The sequence below is a fragment of the Pollicipes pollicipes genome, unplaced genomic scaffold (assembly GCF_011947565.3).
Source record: "Pollicipes pollicipes isolate AB1234 unplaced genomic scaffold, Ppol_2.1 Scaffold_4002;HRSCAF=4701_pilon_pilon_pilon, whole genome shotgun sequence".
Lineage (NCBI taxonomy): Eukaryota > Metazoa > Arthropoda > Thecostraca > Pollicipedomorpha > Pollicipedidae > Pollicipes > Pollicipes pollicipes.
Genome location: NW_023596420.1, coordinates 24,483,390 through 24,495,457, shown reverse-complemented (window position 1 = coordinate 24,495,457; position 12,068 = coordinate 24,483,390). Strand labels below are relative to the sequence as shown.

General features: G+C 50.1%; 1 protein-coding gene across 1 annotated transcript; it reads right to left on the bottom strand.

The window, feature by feature from the left end:
* Positions 1-899: 899 nt before the first annotated feature.
* On the bottom strand, positions 900-8,338 carry LOC119093765 (glutamine synthetase-like). Its single transcript, XM_037216773.1, is given in 9 exon segments — positions 900-1,392; positions 1,575-1,714; positions 4,546-4,745; positions 5,553-5,681; positions 6,585-6,701; positions 7,630-7,740; positions 8,087-8,209; positions 8,211-8,287; positions 8,290-8,338. Coding segments are annotated over 9 exon segments (1,089 nt in total). The 3' UTR covers positions 900-1,249.
* Between the last annotated feature and the right edge of the window lie 3,730 nt (positions 8,339-12,068).

Below are 12,068 nucleotides of genomic sequence, written 5' to 3'. Positions count from 1 at the left end.
ACTGACCGGCGTTCCATTTGTGATCCAGTGGCATCGCATAGGAACCAAATAGCGCATTACACGTTTACAGAAGCTTCGCCAAGCTAGCGGAATCATGATGACCTCAAACTTCATGTTTTGGCTAACTTAACCAGCCTGGAGAAAAACGTCGCAACAGGCGTTCTTACGAATGTAGCTTCTAGCTCGCAAAAAAAAAAACTTTTGAAAAAAGGACTGGAAACGTAAATTCTCTTGCGCTAATTGGTCAATGAACGTGCGCAATGAACTTTGACCGCATAAGCTGAAACATCTCCTGACTATTCCTGGTGCTGAATAACGTCCGCACATCTCCATAATTGGTCACTGAAGAGACTCTAAGCGTGGGAAGTCATACGAGCATTGCAAAGGGCTAAAATAAGCTATTGTTTGTAGCGGCTTGAGGCCGAGAGCTTGCCCTTTGTTTAGCCTTCTCATTTTATAATAAAAAGCACCATCCTGTATTTGCCATTGATCGTTTTTCACCTTGCGATTGGCTGATTTGTGCACAGGTATCCGCTCAGAACAGCTTGCTGAGCTCATGGACGGGGGATAATGCAACGCATTGAACGTTTGTTCGTGCGGGTCCTCAAGTGACTAACTCAATTTGATTGTGTTTTCCGAGTCTCTTCATGGTGGTAGTGCTTCAGTCAGTGATGCTCGTTTCGCGTCGCGAAAGGATCTTACGGCATTACGATCCTAAAATATGTCGAGTCTATGACGATCGGAGGGGCTTTTTGAAAGTCCAGGATTTGCGGACCGCATCCTGCCATTTCAGTGACTGGAGGTTTTAGCCGGTAGTCGGTGGCAAGGAAAGAAAGCCATTTTTATTCTGAGTTCGAACATCATCTTTGATCGTAAAAGAAGCTGACTAAACGCTGAGATATAAGCCTGAGGTATATTGATTCAAAATGGTAAAGATGGTGGTCATTCTTTACGAACGAGTTAACAGAACGCATACGCATATGATATGAGCGTCGACAACCGGATGTAAATGGTTATGCAACTGTCACACACACAGCACCAAACAAGTAAGTCAATATTTAACAGAATAAGAGGCATAAATGTCAACAAACCCTGAGCAGTTTGATCTTAGGGTAAATCCGTATAGAAATCCACTCAACAAGGTGTGGCATATACCACGTCATATACCTACTATCCACCCACTAAGGCCCTGGCCTCGCTCTTCACGCCGTCACGGTCGCGGCCCCGTCCTGGACGCCGCGTGACCGCTCTAAAGGCACGTGGTGCGACAGATGATCTCGGTGACGGCGTACGGGTCGCAGTTGGAGCTTGGCCGCCGGTCCTCCAGGTAGCCCTTGCCCTCCTCGGCCACCTGACGCGGGATGCGGATGCTGGCGCCGCGGTTGGCCACGCCTGCAAACGCACGGGGCGCGTGCCATCACAGACGAACGAGGAGCGACGTAAGTGGAGGGTCGCTCCTGTCCTGAGGACATTGTCCATCATAATCCCATTTCATACAAGGCTTAGAGGCCGGTGTCGCGGCCGATATGATCAGTGACTGGCCGATGGCATGGTGAGCCGTGTTTGGTCCTGACCTGCCGAGAAGTCGGTGATGGCCGAGGTCTCGTGCAGCCCCGTCAGCCGGCGGGCGTTGTCAGAACCTCCCTTGGGGTCGTAGCACTTGATGTGGTCATCGTGAACCGATCCCAGCTTTTTGATCGCCTCCTCGATAGCACTGGAATCAAGGGGAACGGAAGATCAGTGACGTCACTGGATTGGTTACACGCCATGCTCTGCAGCCAGCTTGGTAGATAGCGTGAGTTTCTGGCGTTTCAGGCGGAAACCACAGAAACATCTCGCTCAGTTTGTCATGTCACGCTGTTCAAACTTGGCGGTCTGTCAGGTTGTGTAAAAGATGCCAGGTAGAGCGGAGGTTAGAACATAAATGCAGTATGATGCTAGAAGTGCACTAGATGTGCAGTGAAGGCTCGCACCTAAACACTTCACATTTTCAACACATGGTTTTACACTCAACAGTTGACAACCTGCAACTGAAAGCGGCGTGGCGCAAATGCCAATAGTGAATGTATTGTAAACTTAATGAAATAATATGTCAAAAAGTATTGCAAGAAACTCTCAATGAGATGTGCAATGTTTGCATCGAGAGAATATTTTAGCTGCTATCAAACAACTTCAGCGGAATATGATTCGGTTTACAGCTGTGTGAAAAGCAGGCCTACATTGACCATGTGAACCTTATGGGACTGTAGGAAAAGTACCTGGTTGAACGGTTGTGCTAACACACCTTCGGTGTTGGCTGGTTTCTTGCGCCATAGAGAACGACAGAAAGGAGGTCATAAAGAGTGACAGAAAAGAGGATGAAGCAAACAGAGACGTCCTTATCAGGTAAGTGGCATTTCCTTTCAGCCTTCCGCTAGCTCACTAGTAACGAGGTCGCAAATTGACAGCGAAGAGATTCATTGTGGTTCAAGGTTTAACGAATTATTTGCTTGTCCGGCCGTCATGTCATATGTGGAGCCGACGAGCTCGATTCTCTCCTCTCTCTCTCTCTCTCTCTCTCTCTCTCTCTCTCTCTCTCACCAACAGCACCATATGCCACCATTGATTCATCTTCCAGATGGCAGCAATTCTCAAGAAGCCGGCGCCTCCATGTGCGAGTTGTACCACGCCAGTGAATGAGGTTGTGACCTCCAAACAATAACACCGGATCTGCCGAAGCGCTGTTTCCTGTTACCGAATGTCATACAGACATGTAAATTTGCATTCCTCCCGATCACAAAACTTTGTGATCATTCAGCTACACCGGTCTTGTCCTTGTTGATATCAGATTTCAGAAAAGGCAGTAGTGAGATTCGAGGCCGCAGGATGTAATTAATTCCAAGCCCCTGGGGACGTTGGCGCCGGCCTTATACAGGATGGAATCGTGCGTGAGGCCTTGAATCCTTGTTACTTATCCATAGCTTGCACTCTGAATTACGAGACTGCGTGCTTGGTGGAACACTAAGTACCTCTTAAGGCACAAAGATCAGAACAAAATTGGTTTCTAATGCAGACACCTTCAGATAACGGCAGTTCCAGCGACTGATCGAGCTCAAATCCTTCAAAGGCTGAGCAATTCTTCAGGAAAGAATTACCCCGTCCCCGTGTGTAGGGGACTGACTGATAAGCGTCACCCTGTTTAATCTCGCACCAGGTAAGGTTCTCCGAGGAGCGCACAAAAGAACAAACTTCGGGGCGCATATTTCACAGTCGATGCCGGGTACCTCCCAGCCTGGCAGGCTTACGGGAGGGCTCCTGCAGTCAAATTCTCTTGCCTTACTAACTATTCTGGCCATGCGGCCGGGTGCCTGTGTGTGTGTGTATCTGCATAATGCTTACAGATAAAGCACATATGCACAGATGATGATACAGTACAAAGCTTAAAGAGGCCGGCAAAAAAAATGCGGCGATTATTTCGGCCACGATCGTCCATCGGTTCCTGTTTAACAACTTAGCTATCTAGCAATGATACTGCACTGCTTCCAACAGCCCGCCCCACGGGGCACTACCATGCCGTCGCGCCCCGGGCGAAACTGTGCTATTCCGTCACTGGCCGCGCCGCCGACAAATTAGGCAACGGCGCGGCGGCCTTGGACGCGGCGGCGGCGGGCGCGAGCGGCGGCCTTGGACGCCGCATCACGACGAACGCCTCCCAGACGTCCGGACGCGTCGGTGCGTGGCTAACAGGCCCAAGGACACGCACAGACGCACAGCAGGCCACCCCTCGAGGCTGCGCACAAAACGGAGCGATGGGAATCGTTTTTACGCAGCTGAATGAAGCGGGATACACATTGGCGTGAACCACGGGAACAGGCCAGCTGAAGCTCCCGCCGGTGTCTGGCGCGGAAAAAGTGCAGCTTTCATGTGTCGATATATGAACAGAAATTGTGCTTGTGTACGTGATGAAATCAAATGAAAAGGCACAGCGTCAAGACGCGCACATCTCGCGACATAAAACACTGGGGACACTTATGATTCTGGTGGCAAGGTTACGAATAGGCGAGCCGTTGGAAAGCACAGCACAAAGCATTGGCCAGAACACAGACGTTAACTTGAACAAATTCATGCACGTGGAAAAATGGAACGATAACTTAGTAGGCTTCGTGCGCTTATTGTGCATTCGTGTGCCCATGTTGTGTTTTCGTTTGTTAACACTTGTTCCATTTGTGATAACGAACGATGATTTATAAACGCTGTCGGTGCTAAAGTCGCGAAGTCATTTTTAAATGTTTCTGTCGAAACAATATCGTGAAAGCACTTTCGTTACCCAAGCAAGTATGAAATTTCTTTTCTATTTGAGTTTTCTTTTGCCTTATTTTTATATTATTCTGTTTTTACCGATCTTTTGGTTTTTTCATATCGCTTCATATCTTAAACACACCATTAATTAATTATTCATGCACGCGGTAATAACTTAACGATGACGCCTGGCAGCATGGTGAGAACAGACGGAGGTGGAAGGTAGCTGTTAGACGGAAGAAGCTGCATCGACAGTGTGGCACTCACGCGATACCGTTGTTCTCCCGCATGGCAAGGGTGCTGTAGTTAGTGTGGCAGCCGGCGCCGTTCCAGTCGCCCGGAATCGGCTTAGGGTCCATGCTGACCACGATGCTGAAGTCCTCGGCGGTGCGGTGGAGCAGGAAGCGCGCCATCCAGAGGTCGTCACCCATCTGGATGCCCTCGCAGGGACCCACCTGGAACTCCCACTGTGAACGCGAGTAACTCCGAGTTAGAGGCAGATTCCCTGGTGCTCACACGAAGCTGCAGGTGGGGCTGGAGCGGAGGGGCGGGTAGAATGGATGCATGGACGAATATTTACAAAAAGTAAACGTAGGTCTAAATAAAACGTGAACACTCTGTATCATGCAAAAGAAGACAAACATCTTATTGCGGAGATGAAGATCAGATGCACAGCGCGGGGAATACCCAACACACACCTATCGCTGTAAAAATTACGAAACCCTGAAGTGATCTGTTTTAACCGCGTGACACTTTCGACACTGAACCGTGACTGGACCGGCATCCCGAGGGGAAAACCTGTTGTTACGCAACCACTGTCATTACATAACGTTGGCTTTTCGGGCGACGGCCCAGGCTGGCTCCCGCGGAGCCCAGCAGAGTTCGTGGCGGCTCCGCTGACAGCGTCCGCTTCCGGAACGAGCCCTAGGCACAAATCCAACTCGATCTGGATCTGTCGACCTTTCCGCCCTTGCCCGTCCTCTATATCTGGGCTGACCCCGGACGACAGGAACACGCTCGAGATTGCAGGTGCGTGCGGTGCCCACGATCGCAGCCTCGTACGTTCGCAGCCTCGCACTAGCAGGGCACCGCACGATGACGTCGTCTTACCACAGCATCACGACGTCGTCCGGACGGACGCACCGCTGCACCGAGGGTCATCGTGAGCATGTTCGTGTTTCGACCAGTGACAAGAGGTGGGGACGACGGGATAATCGCCGCTTTGCTGCCCCTAGGAGCAGCGAGTGCGACCTCTGATCCAACCTAGAGCTGACCTGAGAGGGCATCACTTCGGCGTTGGTGCCTGCGATCTTGACACCGGCGTAGAGGCAGGCGCGGTAGTGGCTCTCCACAACGTCCCGGCCGTACACCTTGTCGGCGCCAACTCCACAGTAGTACGGGCCCTGCAGTACGTACCAAAATTGTAAATGTGATGTGAGGCGTAACGCTGGGTGAATTGTTACAATGATCCTGCATACAAAAGGATACCGGCACCAGCCAATATGCACGCCTACCGGCACGGATCCGACAAGGTTTTAGTGGTGTAGTCACTGGTACCAGCTTCCCATGCGCTTAATGCATTTCAACACGTACTGACACCGACAGCCGTGCACTGACTGATAACGCGCCGTTTCAGTACCATCGGCACCAACTCAGTATCGGCTGCCATTGGCACAGCTCCAAAATATGAGCATGCTGAACACATCTTTCAATTGAACACGGCCGCGATGCTGAGCCATTGTCAAGGCTCGGCAGTGCGGTCCTGCCGCCCCTGTTCTGGTCAGGTGAGATGTACGGCGGATGGAAACCACAAATAATGACTCAACACGGATACGATCCATCACTTGCGTACGTAGAGTTCACAAACGTTCCAAGAGAAGCAATCGATTGTCGATTCGGATCCACTGGGCACATCTCACATGGCACCGATTACAGAGGAGCGGTAGATGACAGGTTCGCAGGTGTTACACCATAACGCCCGCGGATCTGGTAGAATAGGTCCGCGGGTGTTACATCAGAACACACGCGGATCTGTTAGGCCGAGATATCTGGCCTGACGTAGTGTGATATTGTTGATAAGGGCTGTGAAAATGATGTTCACTCCTAGCTGAACATTTACCGCCTGCCAACTGTTCAGATAGTAGCAGGTGCTGTTAACAAATACCCACTGCACCAGAGACAACTCTCACTGATCGTCGGCGTCGGCATGAGGTCGTAAGCAATGCTTTCACGACAAACGGCCAACTGAAAGGTGTCGGGACTGGCTCAGTGCGTAACACAATGTCCAAGACTGCTGCCACACAAACCTGCGGTCCCGGGAATCCGTTCTTAGGCCACCCGAACGGGTGCAGGTCCAGGTCAAGCAAGGTGTATTCTTGCTCCATGCCGAACCAGGGGTGCTGACTGGCAACCTCGGTCATCACCTGTCAGGGCAAAGAGCCGCGTCAGTCTCGCGTTTGCTGCTAAACCCCACGAGAATGGGACGACATTGCTAACAGCATGATTTTTTTAAAAGTATTTTCGTAGTTAACTGCAATCATCAGGAAGAGAGAAATTCTGCTCCAAAGGTTAACCGACATTTTTTTGAAACTTGGATTATGAAGTTATGGTATTCCCGCTTGATCCAGACACCGTTATGCTTTTGATAACAGCACATTTTTTGCAAACATGTGGCATTTGTATGGGCAAATGTCATGGTACGGAAGGCTAACTCTGGGCTATGGAAGATTGTTAATACCACTGTCATGCAGAAGCCCCGCGACAGTACTGCAAGCCATAGTGGTGCGACGCCATGATTGGAGAAAGGTTGTAGCTAAGCTTAAGTTCGCAATATTCTATATTTACTGGGATAGAGTAGCCGTCGTTTGAAATCACAAGTGTCTCCTTGCGCTAAAAACCGCATAACTGGAAACTTCGAAACGATCCTAACGGTTTAAATTGTATTCGTCCCATAATTTCACCCTCCGCTCTTCGTCCTTTGCATCATCGCTTAAAGTATTTTGATGCAGGTAGGTCTGAGATGCTGTGAGTGTTGCGGGGCAACAAGAACGCAGGCAGCGCCTTATACATCTAGATCGGGCTACAATCCATGTGTCAATAGACCGACGGTAGCATAACAGGTGGTGTAGAATAACAACAAAACAACCCACGGTCGAGCTGATTTTGGCGATCTGAAAACCTCTGAATGCTAATCTATCTCGGGCCCTTGTTGAGCGCACGGCCGGGTCCCACACTGCCTCGGTGCGTTGTTTGCGCTGGGTACGGGTGTCTTCAAACGAATGAGCTGCATTACAATAGTTTGAAGGTCGGTCAAACCTGCCAACATTACCACCTAGCTCGACCCCCGGTTACCTGGTTGCAGGAGTGCCGCAGATTGGTAACATGCGGCGTCTTGTCATACTTGAAGGTCTCACAGAGCACCAGCTTGTCGCTCTTGGCGCGGAAGGGATCAGAGTAGATCACCTGTGAACAGCCAGGAGTCAGATCAGGCCTCCTCATTACACCGTCACGTGACTGGAAGGGGCACGGACAGCACCCGGCGCCTCACGGCCCTGTTTAATATTGCATTGTACTGGAAGGTTTCGGTCGGCGGCTGATGTTGCACCGGCCGTCCCAATCACTGCAACCAATGGGAAGCGTGACACAGCTTCAGCACGCCGCTGTCCTGCTCCTGTCTGGGCACTCGAGGACATCCGGCACCGCGTCACTCGCCTCCAGTTGCAGGCATCCACCGCGGCTCACTCTGGCATGGAGGTAGACCTTTGGATCGGCTCGCCTCAGCTGCAAATGGGTGCCCAGCCGTGCCCACCTTGGGGTAGAGGTAGACGTCAGAGTTGCTGCCTTCGGCCTGCCCGGTGGAGGAACCGTCGAAGTTCCAAATGGGCAGCTGGGCCGGATTGTGCGGGATGAAGTCGAGCGTGCGTGTCTTCGCGCCGCAGGTTCTCGCCGCTGCCGTCAATCCAGATATACATGGCCTTCGACTTCGCCTCTGGCAAGTCCAGCGAAATAACTTCTGTAGCGTGCTCTTGTTGGTCGCCACCAGGCTGCCGACGCGTGCCATGGCTGTGCCTTTGTTGCTGCGGAGCAGAACGAAAGTGTTGCCGATCAAATATGGCATTGGCGAACGCTCAAGTAATCAGGTGTAGACAGTGCAAGGATCGCATTAACATGGCCCAGATTGATCTGATGGGAAGCAGACAATTAGAACATGCGGTAATCGCATCCAGTATTTGCACTACGTTGCATTGCACCTTGCACCTATCGATTCACAACGTACCACTGGCGGAAGATCGCATTGTCCGATGGTGTAGGGGCATGCCACTTGAGCCCCTGAAGACCACTCGGGGGCACTTCAAATAGCAGGGGCCAGGACCCGGTGTATATGGGGGTCCATTGGAAGTTATGGGCCTCTGTGAGTGTGAAAGACTCATTGGCGTCCTCGACTTTCTTATGACCACTGGATGTTTAAAGGGCCGCTGGCCTTTTTCAGAAACGCTATGCAGGTCAGGAGGGTCCTTAGAGTTGACCAGGAGTTTTGCGTGCAGGTGGTCGGGAGTGTCAGTCGGCCACGGCCGGTGATGGCCAGAACAGGCCTAAGGCCAGGCCATCGCCAAGCGCGGTCAGACCAAGCCTGGGGATCCGATGTGCTTGCGTGGCTCCTCTGTTTCCCTTTATATATGCTTAATAATCTTACGTCAGAAAGGAAACCTCATTAACTGAACGAGGAGGGTGGCCGCGTCGGTAAGGCAAAGCGACCCCCTATCGAGTGATAGTTCCCTCACTGGAGTGCAACATAGCGATATATGTTGAAACTTTTATTTACCATGACCGTCTTAAAATTTGTAAAAATTGCGATGAGTAAAACTGTAAGACCTCTGTGCAGACATAGAAAAGAATTTATCGTGATAAGTATTCCACTGTCGAAAACTCAGGACCTCAAGCAAATTTGTTAAGGACCAGCACCGCGCGTAATCGAGCGTACTTCTTGGTGACGCCAGTGTCGGCAGTGGTCATGTCAGCGACCCGAGGTCTCGGCTACAGCCGAGATTGGAGCCCGGCGTCATCGATATCGTCAACACTTGTATGCCGCATTATCAGATGAGTCACTAATTAACTACTTCAAAAATGAACCTTAAAGCTTTTGATTCGCCTCTTCTCTCCAAGTGCTCGTTAACTGGGCGAAGATAAAATGGCTTCTGGTAACGGCATCAAGAGCAGGCAACATGAATATCAATTGCTGCCGAAAAGCGACAGGCTGCAATTAACCATTAAATTATACGTTTTATTTAAAAAGATAAGTGTGATAGGGATTCTCACGGGCCACTGGCATGCATGTTTATTCATGCTCCTATTAGCTAGCCCGGACACAGACTAACAAGGAACAGAGAACAAGAGGCAAGGGCATAAGGAACAAAGATGTTTCATGAGACCCGAGTGAGGGTGGAGAAACGCGTCGCACGGTGTACCTATCCGCCGTGGGCTGCAAGATGCTTTTTTCAATGAGCAAGCACGGTATTTGTTCGTCACGTCCGGCTCGGACGCTCGCTCCGGACATGCGCGCCAGGACGATCAACAGGTAGCGGCCCTTTAAAAACGCCGACCCCGTCAGAGGCAAACCATCACAACTGTAGAAACGGTCAGTCATAGATACAGAGGCACACACAACCGGAGGGACACTGGGACGGACAACGGAATCTGGACCGTATCGCCATGGCGCGCCGGCGGCTGGCCGCCCCGCGCCGACGCCTCTACAAAATATAAGCCCGGAGGAGGAATGGCCGTCCCTTCGACGGTTCCATGAGATCCCCGGCCCTTTTAAATGTTTTACAACTTTGTGTTTATGATAAGCCTTACAGAAAACGGCCTTCTGCAGGAATGTTGAGATATCTTACTCATACATTATTTCTGATCTGGTACATGTCGTGCGCTGCTTTCTTGTGTGCATCGTATCGTAGTAACTAACGTACCAAATATGCAAATATGTCGCTAATGTGTGGTATTAAATCACGTTCTGACCCCTGCTAGGTATTTCTCTATGCGTTTCAATGAACAGTCTGTAGGGAAAATAGCAGGTCAATGACTAGTGTGCGTCCTGAATTTTGTTCCATGAGGCAGGACGCATCGTAGTCAGGTTCATTTTGACTTTAATTCCTCTATCTTGCATAGTCCATGTACTTTGGACAGCACATGGCGCCTGTGAATTTTGCACGGGTCGAACTGAATTGGTTTATGTTTTGACGTTAATTCCTCTATCTTGCTTAGTCCATGTATTTTGGACGGCACATGGTGTGTGAATTTTCCACGGTCGTCGAACTGAATTGGTTCATGTCTTGACGTTAATTCCTCTATCTTGCATAGTCAATGTATTTTGGACAGCACATGGCGCCTGTGAATTTTCCACGGGTCGAACTGAATTGGTCCATGTATTGACGTTAATTCCTCTATCTTGCATAGTCCATGTATTTTGGACAGCACATGGCGACTGTGAATTTTCCACGGATCGAACTGAATTCCTACCATGAAGGGATTAATTCCTCACAGATGCTTGAATCAACGACTCCTCGGGGTAGCGACGGAGGAAGGCCTACGCGTCACATAGACCAGCGCTTCTCGCGGGTGGGGATGGAATACAGTGAGCAGCTGAGAAGTTCCGGCGGGCCCACGGACGATGTCGGCCGATAGCTCAGTGACGATGTAGGGTGGGGGCCACGTGGGGACGCCGTGGTGGCTTCACACCAGTTCGCTTCCATTCACTGGCGAACAGTTCCGAGGTATGTGTGGTGTATGGCTCTATGGTTCCACTCATGATGAAAGGGGTCTGATCGTTACACTTGGTCAGACTGTGTGTAGCGACAACACTAAGGCCTCCCTTCAATATGACCGGTGAACCAGCATGCGTGACACACTGTGAGTGTTGGAAGGCTAGTTGCGGAATCCCAGTCAAGTCAAGCTCGCTGCTCATGTAAGGACGAAAACTTCCGTTTCATAAAAGCCCATATATTGTAGGTGACCCAATGTTTTTCGCCAACATTTGCAGCCTGTCCTAGTACGTCGGTTGATGACAAGAAATTGCCCGGATGGTAGTTACCAGCTGTAATAATTGCATTTATGCACGTTGGGTTTTGGGCATCCTGTGATTGCCGTTTTGCGTTGGTGAGGACATCGTTGGGAGATCATGATAATATTTCATCTAGCTACGCAGACAGCCAGAAGGAAGAATGTTGCAAGAGTAAGAGTTCAAGCGCGGTAGTTGAAAAAGTACAACCACATGAGAGAAACCATATGGCTTGAAATAATGGAGTTGCAATTGCATTAACGCATGTTGGGCTTTCGGAATCTTGTGATGGCCGTTTAAAGTTGGTGAGGAATCCGTTGGGATCATGATAATATTGCTCATAATTGAAAAGCCTTTTCTTCTAGTTACCCCGACGGCCAGAAGGAAGAGTGTTACAAGAGTAAGAGTTCAAGCAAGGAAGTTAGAAAAGTACAACCGGACGAGAGAAGCCATATTTCTTGAAAAAATGCAGTCCCGCGCGTACCATAATGCTGGCCAGTATGGGGAGTACCACCCAGGAAGTTAACAACATAACGAACGAAAACAACGAAAGCACGAATCTTAACTAAAAATCCGCCTAACGGAAAGGGAAATGCAAAAAGACTCACAGGAACCAATTATTGCGCTCAACCCTCGACAAAAAGGACGTGGGCTCTTGTCTCAGAGATAACGGGATAGGTAGTGGTAGATTCCGGACAACAAGTGCATTTATCAGTTATAATTTGGCTGATGCCTT